This window comes from Hyperolius riggenbachi, chromosome 12 (assembly GCF_040937935.1).
Source record: "Hyperolius riggenbachi isolate aHypRig1 chromosome 12, aHypRig1.pri, whole genome shotgun sequence".
Taxonomy (NCBI): Eukaryota; Metazoa; Chordata; class Amphibia; order Anura; family Hyperoliidae; genus Hyperolius; species Hyperolius riggenbachi.
In genome coordinates, this window is record NC_090657.1 from 67,217,958 (window position 1) to 67,234,612 (window position 16,655).

Consider the following 16,655-nt stretch of genomic DNA (forward strand, 5'->3'; position numbering starts at 1 on the left):
CGAGTAGGCGGGTATGATGACACCATGAGTGGGTCCACCAATAGACTGATATAGGGGGTGGCGAAGATGATGTCATATTTAACTCTTTCCTAGCCGGCATTAAAGCTGGAGCAAGCAATGGAGAACTCACTTCTGCTTCTTCCTTCTGCACTAGCTCGCAAGGCCGACTGGGACCTAAGCATGTTCGTCCTTTCTGTAATCTGATATAATGTATGCTGTACATATGTAGTTTAGTGTAACGTAGTTAGGAAGAAGGTACCTGATTGACTCCAAGAGGGAGTCTAATCATGAGCTTATAACGCAACATGAAGATTGGCATGGCTAGGACATGATGAATGTATCTATCTGTATTCCTGTGACTTGAATAAGTAACGGAAACATTGAAAGAAGCCTGAGCAAGTCTATATCCTGTTTGCTGTGTGGAGAGTCAAGTGATCTCACAGTCTGTGAGACGATGGTGTCAAAGCAAGGTGATAAGAACAGTTTATAACACTGTATACAGGCTGGATTGGGTCACGATTCGTTGCTAAGGCGGTCATCATCCGCCATGGAAAAGTTTATTACAGCGCATAGTTTCAGCCCCTGCACCACATATCCAGCACAAATCTGGAAATTCATCAGAGTGACCTCTAAAGGTCGATCCCTCTCCGATCTGAATCTGTTTAGAGAGGGATCTATTCCTACCACACACAGCTGCATGATCTATTAAAAATCAATCAAATCGCAGCATTGCACTGCTTGATGCCTTCCAATAGATACCATACCCAAATCTATTGGAAATCTGTCTGCAGTGTGTGGCCAGGTTATAGATCCCACTCTGATCAGATAGGGATCTATCCACTGGTCGACCTGGTGGCAGATCGAGAGATGTATGCCCACCTTAATTATCTGTCCAACCATAACCTTAAGGTCGTACACACGTCCAACTTTTTCGAACAACTTGTCATCCTACTTGTTGTTTACACTACAAGTCGTTCAAAGGACAAGTCGTTCACACGTCATGTACACACTGACCAACAAAGCGACTGACATGCTAATTTACATGTTATGTTGTTTAACCTCTTGAGGACCTCAGTGCTAAAACCCCCCTAAAGACCAGGCCGTTTTGCATTAAATTGGCCACTGCGGCTTTAAAGGCCAAGCTGCAGGGCCACTCCACACAGCACACAAGTGATCCCCCCCACCCCCCCTACCGGGTCTGGTGTGTGTGTGTGTGTGTGTGTGCGTTTGTTTGTTTGTTTAATAAAAATAAGTGGTTTTTTTTTCAACTGTAATCCCCCCTCCCTCCCCCCGCCAGCCAATCCCCGTGATCCGCTGTCATAGGCTTCAGGATATGATAGCCGCTCACCTCTGTGTCTCAGGAGGGGACAGCCATGTCACACGGCTGTCCCCAGTACAGAACTGCTGCAGATCGCTGCGCTGTACATATTATTAGACGTCGGTTACGCCGTCTAACAGTCTCCCGAGCGGACTGAAGGCGGAGCTCAGCTCCGCCCACCAAGCAGGAGATGCGCGTGCACACTGCGCGCGATCTCCTGCAAAACAGAGCCCCAGGACTTTACGCCAATCGTCGTTAGGCGGTCCTACAATGGACTAGATTAAATGACTGATCAAACGACTTGTTGTTTGTCCAACTAATAGATGTTCAAACAACTAAAAGTCATTTGTACACATGTAAGAACCTAACAGTCGTTTGAACAACAGTTGGTCCAACGGATTCGCTGAGCAGTTCAGGCAAACCGGCTGTTATCAGTTGCTCGACAACACGTACACACGTCCAACTTGTCGTTTAAACGACAAGTCAGATGACAAGTTGTTTTGAAAAAGTTGGTCGTTAGCCTATGACTGAACTAGTTTATAGTTTCTAATCAATCGCAATCAGACTTCAAAATGGACAGTATTGAATGAAAAAAGGACTTTGTCTCAAGTCTGCCTCGTCTCAGACTTGTCTGCAGAGGAGACATACCTGCTGTCAGACTGCTCAGTCTTCCAGCAAGGCTCATAGCTGGGAGGATACCATACCAGTCTTGTGACATTTATGTCCCGGCCATGTGAGACTGCTATGTATGTGATCATTGTGCCAAATCTGTAATCATGTGACACAAGCTAAACGCCTGAAGATAGGAAAGTTGCCACCTCATCCCTGGGAGACCTTGCTCTGTGCTGTTTACCAGCTCTGCCCTCCCCAGTGGAAAATGACTTCAGATGAAGCTCGGTGCTGACAGTTGTGTCTATTGACTTTTCCCAAGAGTCTGTATTTATCCAGTTCTTCTTGTGTACTCAAAGGAAGATTAATCTGCAGTTATCAGAAAGATGTCTAGAATACTAGTTTTGTTCCTCATCCTGCATGCTCTATAAAAGTATTTAAGGCTACATACACACCAATAATCACTGCCACTTGCCTGGATCAGGATTCATATTCTGTTGCTATGGAGAGGGGAGGAGGAATGACACAGAGCTGAAGGGGCAAGAAGGAAGTATAATGGAGTCAGCCAGAGGTTAGGTGAGATAATCCGGCGGTGTTGGTCTCTCGCCGAGGCATCTAGCGGGGAACTGTGCAGGGGGCCGCTGTATACATGCTAGATTCTTTGCAGAGCGGAAGTTTAAAGCGTTAATAAAGACAAAAACAAAAAACAACAACTAAAAAAAAAAAAACAGACTCTCCAGCTGGAAGCGGCAGCCCCCTCAAAGCAGGCCAGTCGGAGGCCACTGTTCATGCGCGGCCTCGTACACCCTGATCAAGTGCCGGAATTGTTCTGCGCATGCGTAATAGCGATTTTCCTGTACTGTGCATGCGCAGAACGCTCCCGGCAAGTGAGACACGAGGCGGCGCATGGTTGGCCAGCTTTTTTTTTTGGGGGGGGGGGGGGGGGTTGAAGGGTTGAAGGAGGACAAAATGGGCACAGGATGACTCCGGGGGGCTGCAATAAGCCCTTAGGTAAGTTAAACTGGGCGTGTGTGCGCGTGTGTATGTGCATCGTGTGTGCATCATGTGACAGAGGTGGAAGCAGAGGTAAAGGGATGGTTTGTTAATCATTACCACTAATGAATGCACATACAGAGGAGATCGTTACCGCTACAGCATAAATAAAAAGGTCGCTCAAGTCCAGGGGCCATGGTGTGGTCACAACCTCTGCTATGCTATGTGACTGAATTTCTCCTTACTACTTACTTACAAAAGGCACAGAGAGAATATGTCAAAAGGAAGGCTATTTTGGCGAACACTGCCATTCCAGCGCAGGAGACTTGGGCGCAGCAGTGAGTAACTTCAGCGCCGTCAGAAGACAGAGCTGAAGTTACTTATAAAAACACATTAATTTGGCCTCCAGCAATTGCTGAAAGCTGAATTATTGCACTCCCCACCATCCATGGCGGCCTGTAGTATTTAACTAATGGGAATATGTGCAGGGGCAGGATAAGCCATACGGGCTGTATCCTGCGCCTAAGTCTCCTGCATCGATTCCTCTCATACGCCTATTTTGGGGCTTTAAAGTCACAACAACTGCTTAATCTCTCTTGTGTTCGGTGTGCCCCCCCCCCCCCCCCCCCCCCCCATCATATCTTCCAGCTAACCTTTACAGGTACAGCAGAGAAGAGGCAGAGGAAGGTGCATTGGCCCTGATCACACAGAGCACATTGTGTTCAATGTGGGAGTAGCACAGGTGAAGGCACTTCTATTGGGCTGTTGATATCTCTGCATCATGACTGATTGCTTGTATAAAAGAGGGAGGGACACTGAGGCAGGGAACACACTTGTCTTTCAGTTTTCTGCGCGCGTTTTCCTGCATACTTTTTCTGCACACCAAGTGTGTTTCTATGCAGGAAACCGCGCACGTTTTTTTCACAGCAGCTGATGTAGTTGATAGAGAAAACTAACAAAATGTGCAGAATCAGGATGCAGAATGTCAGTTGTTTTTCTGCGCGCGAACATCATATTAAGTGTGTACTAGCCCATTGATTAACATGAGTTCTCAGTTTTTCTGTGCAGAAAACGCGCACGAAAACAGACAAGTGTGTTCCCTGCCTAAAGGTGGGAATATACGATGCATTTCTGCCACTCCATTCTCTTCCGCTCAATTTTCATATCTTTTTACATTCACTTCTATCCGTAATCGAGCGGCAAAACGTTTGAACGGGAGAACGGACATGTCAGAAATGATCTATCGAACCATGTATCGGCAACAGAAATGAACCATGTATTCCCAGCATTAGACATGTCCCCACCACACCCCTAGCCACGCAAACCACTACAATTCATAAGCAAAATGTGACATTTTAGAATTCAAACCACACTGGTCATTTCTATCATCACTATTTTTTCTTCATATTAACAGTTAAAATTAAGAAATCTATCAATTTAAAGGATGGCGATAAAGTTTGGAGTCAAACACATTTTTTCAATACAAAAATACATATATTTACAAAGATCGGTATATCACGCTTGAAAGGGGGACAAATGAGGAAGAAATGGGGACAGAGGGATTTTGTTTCCAAATAGGAACTGTCCCTCAAAAAAAAGGACCAGTTGGGTGCTATGAGATTGGGTCATTAAAATGATGCACGTTATACGGACCACATGATCCAATGCACATAGTGTGAATGAAACCGTAGGCAAGACAGAACACTCTAAAGTGAATCTAGCAGTGCGTTCCTCTGACCTGATATTTTTTCTAAAGGCATTAACGTCGGAAAGTCTTATTTCACAGTTCATTTATTCCGAAACCGATACCACCATTTCCCTGTAACATCAGAGGAGCCTTTCTATAGCACAATTTATAGACCCAACATTATGGAGTCAGTCCTAGTTATGAATGGCCTTAGAGCAGGTGGAACATGGTAGACTAGGTGGGCTAAGTGAATGGAAACTGAAGAGCTGTTACACACAGGAAGTGACATCAGAGTACCCAGAACTGCTTGTAAATGCACAAGTTTCACACTTACTCTCAACAGCATGTACTGCGCAGAGGAGGCAGGGAGAGAAGAGAGAAACATGTTCTTTGTTACACAAAGGCATCTGTTCACAATGTCACAAAGTTCCTTCAGGTGGAAGTGCAGGCAACTACTGGGTGCCAATCCAAACCAAACAATGCACTATATAAAAATGGAAATACACTTGTAAAGCCCACCTGTTATCAGAGAGCTAGCTGACCTGTTCTCTGGCTGCACTTTTTACTCCAAGGCAGCTCCATTTCAGTATTGAACAGGCAGACAGGGTCAGGGGGAGTTCGCTACTCGCACTGCACAAAACATTTCAGTTGGCGACGATGCTTCCCCCTTCCAAACCCGGAAGGAGGAAGTATCGGAGACATGTTCTGTATTTTTCAGCATAGAAGACGTTTCACACTATAAGACCGACCTAGGTTTGGAGGGCAAAAAACAGAACAAAAGAATTTATATACTAAAACTAGTACGTCCATGGTCCAGGAGCATCTTGTAGATGGTCTCCTCCGATGATCGTGTCCTCCTGTATCCCCCTCTGCCCCCCCATTGAGTTATTAGCAGAAGCCGGCACTAGAATAGCCGTACAGGAGAGAGGTCTGAGATCACTGCTGGAGCCGTGCATTGGGTGAGGTGGTGCTGCTGCTTCTGCGGTTATACACAGGCACAGGGGAAAACACACGGGGGGCAGAAGGTAAGCGGGGGACAATGCAGGGAGTACCTGACTTCACAGCAGATCGGCGGTTCGTATCTGTGGGCGTTCATAAGTCGAGGACTCCCTGTATTAGGCATATAAGACGCAGGGACCTTTTCTCTCCATTTTTGGGGGAGAAAAAATGCATCACGTCAAAAAAAATACGGTGTGTTAATTCCCCCTGACCCTGTCTGCTTGTTCGTTACTGAAATGATGTGGTGTACAGGAGTAATCAGGTGCTTCAAATTCAATATGCCGAATTCCAACACCAGCAATACTTATGACTGGCATACTTGTGACAACAGCAGTCATGTGACTATGCTTCCTGAACTTCTGCTTACATGAACCTCTTTCGACCAGTGGAGGTTTCCTGGAGTTTTTATGAAGCGTTCTATAGAGTTCAACGGATACTGAAAATTCAAGGCCATAGTGATACATCTTATTTAAAATCTTTTGAGTTTAGGTAATAAGGACCTTTAACTGTTTGGTCAAATCTGCCTTTTTGAAGCTCCAAGATCCAAGAGAATGACAATCATGCTATAAGCACAATGCACACCGACAAATGAAAACCATGCAAACAATATGCAGTACATTCTCATGCAGCAATTTATCACTTGCTTAGAGGCATTCCAAATATTTCAGTAAGATTTATAGTGAAGACAAACCTGTTCCCATTCTCCTAGCCCACACAGTCTCCCCATATCTTCCTGCTCAGATCCAGGGCGAACACCGCTAAACTTTCCAAAGTGTTCATTTTCCAGAGGAAAAACTCTAAGGTTTGGTTCGCACATAAAAAGGTGTCTAGTCCTGTCAGTTTTTGACAGTTGGCATCAGGTTTGCATGTGTTTCTATGGCTGTGTTCACATATAAATCTATACATTTCCGATCCGGTCCAGTCCTGTCAGTTTTGTGGTGGCCGATTAGTGTACTGCAGGGGTGCCCACACTGACTCATAAGCTACTTTGAAAATTCCTGAGCTCGAAAGAGATCTACCGACAATTAAAATAGCCAGGTATAGGTACCCCCACTATAGGTAGCCAGGCTAGGTGCTCCCAGTATAGGTAGCCAGGCTTAGGTACCCCCAGTATAAAAGTTAGCCTGGTACAGTTGCCCCACACTATAGCTAGCCAGGTATAGGTGCCCCAGTATAGGTAGCCAGGCATAGCTGCCCCCATATGTATCTAGGCATAGGTGCCCCAGTATAGACTAGCTAGACATAGGTGCCCCTCATATAGATTGCTACCCCATATAGATAACTAGGCATAGGTGTTCCCCATATAAATAGCCAGGCATAGGTGTCCTCATATAGGTAGCTAAGCATAGGTGCGCCCATATAGATAACTAGGCATAGGTGTTCCCCATATAAATAGCTAGGCATAGGTGCCCCCCATATAGAAAGCTAGGCATATGTGCCCCCCATATAGAAAGCTAGGCATAGGTGCCCCCCATATAGATAGCTAGGCATAGGTGCCCCCCTCTATGCCTCCAGTGGGGCATGCAGCACTGAGACCTCAGATTAGCGGCGACCCGCAGTGGAGAGGAAAGCGGAGGGTACCGGCGTGTATACAGGAAAAGCACTTCCTGTACACGCACCCTTACCCACCGCTCTCCTCTTCACTGCAGTCGCCGCTAATAAGACATCTCAGTGCTGCATGGCCCACTGGGCATACAGCGCCAGCAAGGGGGGGTCCCGACGATGTGCTGGAGGCTACGGTGGCCGGGAAGGAAGGGGAGTGGGCAGGGCGCAGCTCTCACCTGCTGAGCCTCTCCAGTCACTTCTTCTGTTTGGCTGTACGTTGCTCTGCATAGGGCAGCAGAGCAGCACAATTAGATGGTATGCTGGCGCTGCAGTGTCAGCACCTGCCGTGCAATTTTAAGCCACTGACCGCAATCTACTGCTAAATTGCGATCGACGCAATGGCCAGCTCTGGTGTACCGGTTAAGGGCTCTGCATTGGACATGGGAGACCAGGGTTTAAAGGGTTCTGCTAAGGTCAGTATCCATTCAGTAAGAAGTCCTTGGGCAAGACTTCAACACTGCAGGGTGGCCTCTTGTTAGTGGCTGCAGCTCCTGAGCGCTTTGAGTCCGACAGGAGAAAAGCGCTATACAAATATCAGGAATATTATAGTACGTATTTCTATGGGTGTGTTCCCACATTAAAAGGTGTACATTTCTGGTCCGGTCAGGTAAAACTGATAGAAAACTGATAGGACAGGAGATGGGCAGATTTATGTGTGAACCAAGCCTAAGGGCTGTTTCACACCGTAGGTGATCAGCAAATCACTAGTGCAGGTGCTTCCCATGGGGGCAGTCGCACTGCAGTGATGCGATTACAAAATCGCTGCATTCAGCACTGTGGGAGCGAGCGCCCGAAAAAAAAAAACCAAACCCTAACAACATGGTGCAGAGAGCACAGTGGTGTTTAGTAACTAATCAGATTATTAAAGTTGAAGGACCACTGTCACAAAATATGTTAAAATTTACAATACACTTGCATAATACATTCGTTTATATTAGGAACTGTAGTCGTTGGTCTAACAGACTGCATGTGTGTGGAACACTAATTCACCATATTGACATGATCACAGACTGGGAAACATCCATAAGCTGTGGCGAACCCAAGTGTTTCTTTATACTGTTAAGATAAGTATACTGTTAATATACTGTTTCGCTAGGTAGAAGGGGAGGAGCGTAACACACTAAATTATGATTTATGCATAAATGTAAGCATCTGACATGCGCACTGGAGTGCGACTGGCTAATTTATTGGAGCTGAGAGCGGGACAAAAGAGTGGCCGGGTGGGGGGTGTTGACGGCGAGGGAGCCAAAGGCAGACATGGGGCTGGAGGCAGCCCCATGTAAGTGTAAATGCTGCAGTAGTTAATGTCTTAGGTACACTAACCCCAACCTGACTATGTGGCTGAAAGCAGATTTGTGCCTGATCCACTTTACTGAACAACTAAACATTTGCAAATTGCTCCCATAGGACTCCAAGCATATAAGCTGGTCTCAGATCAGTACATAGTAATGTGTACAGGGGCCAAAGTTATGTGATCATGAATGGCTGAGTAAACAGGTGTTTTTTTCCATTTTGATTTAAATGTGTCCAGGTTAGGAGCGGTCTTGATTAAGTTTGGCAAGGGATTCCAAAAGGTAGGGGCAGCATGACAAAAATCTCTGGCTTCAAAGGTTTTTAGTTAGACTGTGGATGGTTAAGTTATTAGATCACTTTGAGGTTAAAGGGACTCCGAGCACCTCTTATGGGCATACCTTTAAGACTCCAACCAGGGCTGCAAAGTACTTAAAGATGCATACCTTCCTGTAGCTTGTGCTCTCCTGTCATTTGATGCTTGAATCGCTGAATGCCTGAATAGTTTTCGTTCGATTTCAATTTAAATATCACTGCTGCCATCATGGCTATGTTATAACTTCTGGGTCACCCCTGTTTTCTCTGTTAGAGAAGTGCATCGCTGAATGAAGCAGGAAGAGGAAAGGACACGCATGGCCATTGCAAGAGCCTCCTCCAGAGGGGTCATAGCATGACTTTGTTGGAAGTCTGGCATAAAGGCATGCCCATGAGAGGTGCTCGGAGTCCCTTTAAGGGAGGTGTGACAAAGTTGAAACAAATCCTTCAGGTATCCTGGACCTGGGTCGTGTAGGGATTTGAATGTTACCATGCACATTTTGAAAAGGATTCTCCATTTTATGGAGATCTGTTATATTCAGCTTATAGAAATCAGTCCCCTGTATCCCATTTGCTGGAGTCTTACAACCTTAAACTGTCCCTCTTGCTATAAGAACAATGTTTTTTGCTGCAGTACAGTAAAGATATATTTACCGTGAACATGAGATTGCTGAAAGCTTTTCCCAGGTGCAAAATGAAAATTTCCAGCCACCTTAAGAGAAAGAAAAAGACAACCTGTCATGGTCAGCTCCCAGATTAGTGGACAAAGCATTTTACAAGCTCCTGTGTAATTTGTATGGATGTAACAGGCTGCAAATTCTGACCAAATAGGCCTGTATTACAGGCACTGCCAGCATAGGGGAAGCCACCCAAATAGACAGGGCGGTGAAGGAGGAACAACATGAATTGTATGGGAACTCTAATGGTGGCCACTACCGATCCAATTTCTAGCAAAAAATAAAAAAACAATAGTCTGATTGAATCTTCGTCAGAGTTGCAATTTGGTAGGCACTTTTTTTTGGGGGGGGGGGGGGGGGGGGATTGGCATGATCACAAGCTTAACCAGACTTTTTTTTTTTTTTTTTTAAATCATAAAAAGATGAAAGTTACCATACAAGAGTTGGTTGGAGGGACACTGAGCAGTGCAGTAAAATGGAATTGCCATTTACCTGGGGCTTTCTCCAGCCCACCGTAGGCTGCGAGGTCCCCTGGCGTCCTCCTGGCTCCTCCTTTCGGGCAGAGTGTTGGCCCAACACTTCCTGGGCTGAGCCACTCCGCATCATCACGCCGGCCGCTACACGTCATCACAGCGGCCGGCTTGACAGTCCTGAGCATGCGCGGTTCAGAGTTAGAAAACCGCGCAGGACTGTCACGCCAGGTGCCGTAATGACGCGGAGCGCCCCGATCCAGGAAGTGTTGGGCCAACACTCCGCCCGAAAGTCGCTGGTAAAGGAGCCAGGAGGACGCCGGGGGACCTCATGGCCTACGGTGGGCTAGAGGAAGCCTTAGGTAAGTACCAATTTCATTTTAATCCACTTTATCCTCTCTGGCGTTCAGTTTCCCCAGGATTTCTGTGCAAAAAGTGATCTAATTAATTTTCATAACTTTTTTCTTGTATCTTACCAAAATGTGTCAAGCAAGGGTCTAGTATACAGAGCGGGAGAGTACTGTATTCATGTGTATGCATGTCAACACTGTTCACAGCATATTTTGTATTGACGTGTAAATCCGTCAATACCGCCAGGGAGCTTAATAGTGCAGTTGATGTATGTGATGTTGAATTATTTGCTTCAGGACGGTCAATTTTTAAAAAAACAGAACAAAAAAAAGTTACCTTATTGACCTCCAGGAATCCATACACCTCACAGCCCTCATTTTTCTGCTCTTGCATCTTCTGACTGAAGCCCTCCCGTTTACACTGCTCTATGGAATCTGGAGTCTTGAAGGCCCAGCCTTTCCGTCGGTAGGCCTCTCGCACGTCGTCACATGAATTACAACACCTGCGCAGGGCAAGGAACACGGAGCTTATACAGCACACACAGACAGGGAGAGATGCACAAAACACACACCACCAGCCTCGCATTACCTGCACACAGAGACAGGGAGAGCAGAACAGAACACACACCACCAGCCTCGCATTACCTGCACACAGAGACAGGGAGAGCAGCACAGAACACACACACCACCAGCCTTGCATTACCTGCACACAGAGACAGGGAGAGCAGCACAGAACACGCACACCACAGCCTCATTACCTGCACACAGAGACAGGGAGAGCAGCACAGAACACACACACCACCAGCCTCGCATTACCTGCACACAGAGACAGGGAGAGCAGCACAGAACACACACACCGCCAGCCTCGCATTACCTGCACACAGAGACAGGGAGAGCAGAACAGAACACACACCACCAGCCTCGCATTACCTGCACACAGAGACAGGGAGAGCAGCACAGAACACACACCACCAGCATCATTACCTGCACACAGAGACAGGGAGAGCAGCACAGAACACACACCACCAGCCTTGCATTACCTGCACACAGAGACAGGGAGAGCAGCACAGAACACACACACCACAGCCTCATTACCTGCACACAGAGACAGGGAGAGCAGCACAGAACACACACACCACCAGCCTCGCATTACCTGCACACAGAGACAGGGAGAGCAGCACAGAACACACACACCACCAGCCTCGCATTACCTGCACACAGACAGGGAGAGCAGCACAGAACACACACACCACCAGCCTCACATTACCTGCACACAGAGACAGGGAGAGCAGCACAGAACACATACCACCAGCCTTGCATTACCTGCACACAGAGACAGGGAGAGCAGCACAGAACACACACACCACCAGCCTCGCATTACCTGCACACAGAGACAGGGAGAGCAGCAAAGAACACACACACCACCAGCCTCGCATTACCTGCACACAGAGCCAGGCAGAGTAGCACAGAACACACACCTCCAGCCTCACATTACCTGCACACAGACAGGGAGAGCAGCACAGAACACACACACCACCAGCCTCGCATTACCTGCACACAGAGACAGGCAGAGCAGCACAGAACACACACACCACCAGCATCATTACCTGCACACAGAGACAGGCAGAGCAGCACAGAACACACACACCACCAGCCTCACATTACCTGCACACAGAGACAGGGAGAGCAGCACAGAACACACACCACCAGCCTCACATTACCTGCACACAGAGACAGGGAGAGCAGCACAGAACACACACCACCAGCCTTGCATTACCTGCACACAGAGACAGGGAGAGCAGCACAGAACACACACCACCAGCCTCACATTACCTGTACACAGAGACAGGCAGAGCAGCACAGAACACACACACCGCCAGCCTCGCATTACCTGCACACAGAGACAGGGAGAGCAGCACAGAACACACACCACCAGCCTCGCATTACCTGCACACAGAGACAGGGAGAGCAGCACAGAACACACACCTCCAGCCTTGCATTACCTGCACACAGAGACAGGGAGAGCAGCACAGAACACACACACCACCAGCCTTGCATTACCTGCACACAGAGACAGGGAGAGCAGCAAAGAACACACACCACCAGCCTCGCATTACCTGCACAGAGACAGGGAGAGCAGCACAGAACACACACCACCAGCCTCGCATTACCTGCACACAGAGACAGGGAGAGCAGCACAGAACACACACCACCCTCCTCGCATTACCTGCACACAGAGACAGGGAGAGCAGCACAGAACACACACCACCAGCCTCACATTACCTGCACACAGAGACAGGGAGAGCAGCACAGAACACACACCACCAGCCTCGCATTACCTGCACACAGAGACAGGGAGAGCAGCACAGAACACACACCACCTGTGGTGATATATTGGGGTGCTTATGATGTAAGGATAACAGGAACATATTCTTTCATTTTTCTGCCTGTGTTCCATGGAGGAAGCTGTTGCCTTTGATTGCTTGGGGCAAGGAAGTGGGTATTGTCTTGACCATATGAAGTGCTTTGAGTTTCTGCTAATGGGATTATCTGCCTGGCTTTTTGAACTCAGGAGATGGCCCATTGTCTCAATACACAAAGCAAGCCTAGTCAGGAAAAGACTAACACATGTCAACTTGTGGTGAAGAAACGCAAACATACCCTGTAAATTACATCTATTGGAAGGGGGATGGAAATCTCTGCAGACTTTAAAAACAGGAGACAGGAAAAAGCCTTAATCAAGTTTTCACCTGGAGTTGAAAGCCTCACTTAACAATCTCTTGATGTATAGACATTGTAACCTGGGGAAATTGGGCTAAGGAAGTCTTTTGTTGGGTGTGGGTACTATAGTGGATGTTGGATCTCTGGAAAAGGAATTGCTTTGAAATCTGTAAGTGTCAACAGGATATTTGTTCTCAAGATTATGACAAGCGTTCGGTGATGTCACAAACGGGGAAAGTGCATTAGTTCCTGGGGGCTGGACATTAAATGCCCCAGGGGACACTTCGGACTATTTAAGATGACCCAGGACAGCCACCGGTATCTGCTCTTGGAGATAGCGCATAGCTAGAGTTGATCTCGACTTCTGGTCGAACAAGCGGCATGCTCCTGCCGACAACGTTGAGACCTTCAAGTTGGTAACGTTTTTAATCCCCATTTTTATTTTTATGCAAGTATCCGTGTGTATCTTTGTAACTTTTATCTTGTAACTATTTTTACTTAGTTTTTTGTAATCTTTTGTATATATTAAGTTCTGCATTGTTCTATGTTTTTCTGGAATATTAAATTATTATTTAATAAGCTTGACTTCTGCCGTACTAAACTAACACTCATAGCCTAAAGGAGACTGCAGTGTAGCTGTGTATAAGTCCGTGCCTAGTTGTATGTTTGAGCAACACTACCATATGAAATTGTAATTGCATTGTGTGTGGGGGCGTTTGTCATACGTTGGCCTAAAGCGCGCAGCTGACCCAACGTACGAAACGCCAGTGCGAGTAGCTAACAGTATAGTTCGGAACGACTGTTAGTGGTTTTGCTGCACGACAGTGTAACTTGCATTACAAGTCAGTGTCTGATTGTGCTGTGTTACTGTACAACTATACTGTGTGTGTGGGTGCGTGGCGTTCTCGTATTCGGCCTAAGCGCGAAGCTGACCCAAATACGAAAACGCGGAGTGCGCGCTGAGGACTCGACAGCAGAGTGGAAGTGTCTAGCGAACCGCTAGTGGTGGCAGTGAGAGGTGTTCTGAGGGGTCCCAGCCTTGTTTTAGCTTGACTAAGGCTGCTTCCCCTCTCAGTCTGGTCAAACCCGCAGTCGGGAACCATATACGCAGGCGTGCCGCGGGCCGGTTCCTGACACCACCAGCCTCACATTACCTGCACACAGAGAGAACAGCACAGAACACACACACCACCAGCCTCGCATTACCTGCACACAGAGACAGGGAGAGCAGCACAGAACACACACACCACCAGCCTCGCATTACCTGCACAGAGACAGGGAGAGCAGCACAGAACACACACCACCAGCCTCACATTACCTGCACACAGAGCCAGGGAGAGCAGCACAGAACACACACTACCAGCCTCGCATTACCTGCACACAGAGACAGGGAGAGCAGCACAGAACACATACCACCAGCCTCACATTACCTGCACACAGAGACAGGGAGAGTAGCACAGAACACATACCACCAGCCTCGCATTACCTGCACACAGAGCCAGGCAGAGCAGCACAGAACACAAACACCACCAGCCTCGCATTACCTGCACACAGAGACAGGGAGAGCAGCACAGAACACACACCACCAGCCTCGCATTACCTGCACACAGAGACAGGGAGAGCAGAACAGAACACACACCACCAGCCTCGCATTACCTGCACACAGAGACAGGGAGAGCAGCACAGAACACACACACACCACCAGCCTTGCATTACCTGCACACAGAGACAGGGAGAGCAGCACAGAACACGCACACCACAGCCTCATTACCTGCACACAGAGACAGGGAGAGCAGCACAGAACACACACACCACCAGCCTCGCATTACCTGCACACAGAGACAGGGAGAGCAGCACAGAACACACACACCGCCAGCCTCGCATTACCTGCACACAGAGACAGGGAGAGCAGAACAGAACACACACCACCAGCCTCGCATTACCTGCACACAGAGACAGGGAGAGCAGCACAGAACACACACCACCAGCATCATTACCTGCACACAGAGACAGGGAGAGCAGCACAGAACACACACCACCAGCCTTGCATTACCTGCACACAGAGACAGGGAGAGCAGCACAGAACACACACACCACAGCCTCATTACCTGCACACAGAGACAGGGAGAGCAGCACAGAACACACACACCACCAGCCTCGCATTACCTGCACACAGAGACAGGGAGAGCAGCACAGAACACACACACCACCAGCCTCGCATTACCTGCACACAGACAGGGAGAGCAGCACAGAACACACACACCACCAGCCTCACATTACCTGCACACAGAGACAGGGAGAGCAGCACAGAACACATACCACCAGCCTTGCATTACCTGCACACAGAGACAGGGAGAGCAGCACAGAACACACACACCACCAGCCTCGCATTACCTGCACACAGAGACAGGGAGAGCAGCAAAGAACACACACACCACCAGCCTCGCATTACCTGCACACAGAGCCAGGCAGAGTAGCACAGAACACACACCTCCAGCCTCACATTACCTGCACACAGACAGGGAGAGCAGCACAGAACACACACACCACCAGCCTCGCATTACCTGCACACAGAGACAGGCAGAGCAGCACAGAACACACACACCACCAGCATCATTACCTGCACACAGAGACAGGCAGAGCAGCACAGAACACACACACCACCAGCCTCACATTACCTGCACACAGAGACAGGGAGAGCAGCACAGAACACACACCACCAGCCTCACATTACCTGCACACAGAGACAGGGAGAGCAGCACAGAACACACACCACCAGCCTTGCATTACCTGCACACAGAGACAGGGAGAGCAGCACAGAACACACACCACCAGCCTCACATTACCTGTACACAGAGACAGGCAGAGCAGCACAGAACACACACACCGCCAGCCTCGCATTACCTGCACACAGAGACAGGGAGAGCAGCACAGAACACACACCACCAGCCTCGCATTACCTGCACACAGAGACAGGGAGAGCAGCACAGAACACACACCTCCAGCCTTGCATTACCTGCACACAGAGACAGGGAGAGCAGCACAGAACACACACACCACCAGCCTTGCATTACCTGCACACAGAGACAGGGAGAGCAGCAAAGAACACACACCACCAGCCTCGCATTACCTGCACAGAGACAGGGAGAGCAGCACAGAACACACACCACCAGCCTCGCATTACCTGCACACAGAGACAGGGAGAGCAGCACAGAACACACACCACCCTCCTCGCATTACCTGCACACAGAGACAGGGAGAGCAGCACAGAACACACACCACCAGCCTCACATTACCTGCACACAGAGACAGGGAGAGCAGCACAGAACACACACCACCAGCCTCGCATTACCTGCACACAGAGACAGGGAGAGCAGCACAGAACACACACCACCTGTGGTGATATATTGGGGTGCTTATGATGTAAGGATAACAGGAACATATTCTTTCATTTTTCTGCCTGTGTTCCATGGAGGAAGCTGTTGCCTTTGATTGCTTGGGGCAAGGAAGTGGGTATTGTCTTGACCATATGAAGTGCTTTGAGTTTCTGCTAATGGGATTATCTGCCTGGCTTTTTGAACTCAGGAGATGGCCCATTGTCTCAATACACAAAGCAAGCCT

The 16,655-nt window shown here is 48.2% G+C and overlaps 1 protein-coding gene across 2 annotated transcripts in view; it reads right to left on the reverse strand.

Moving 5' to 3' along the window:
• The window catches only part of ERGIC3 (ERGIC and golgi 3), a 59,170-nt gene that overhangs the window by 23,969 nt on the left and 18,546 nt on the right, over positions 1 to 16,655 (reverse strand). The window contains exons 6-8 of one of the 2 annotated variants that reach the window (XM_068263665.1): positions 10,651 to 10,816; positions 9,471 to 9,528; positions 4,942 to 4,956 (exon numbers count right to left, since the gene is read on the reverse strand). In XM_068263665.1, the coding sequence (XP_068119766.1) occupies positions 4,942 to 4,956; positions 9,471 to 9,528; positions 10,651 to 10,816 (239 nt within the window). The remainder of the gene's footprint in view (positions 1 to 4,941; positions 4,957 to 9,470; positions 9,529 to 10,650; positions 10,817 to 16,655) is intronic. The other variant, XM_068263666.1, reaches the window with a different exon arrangement.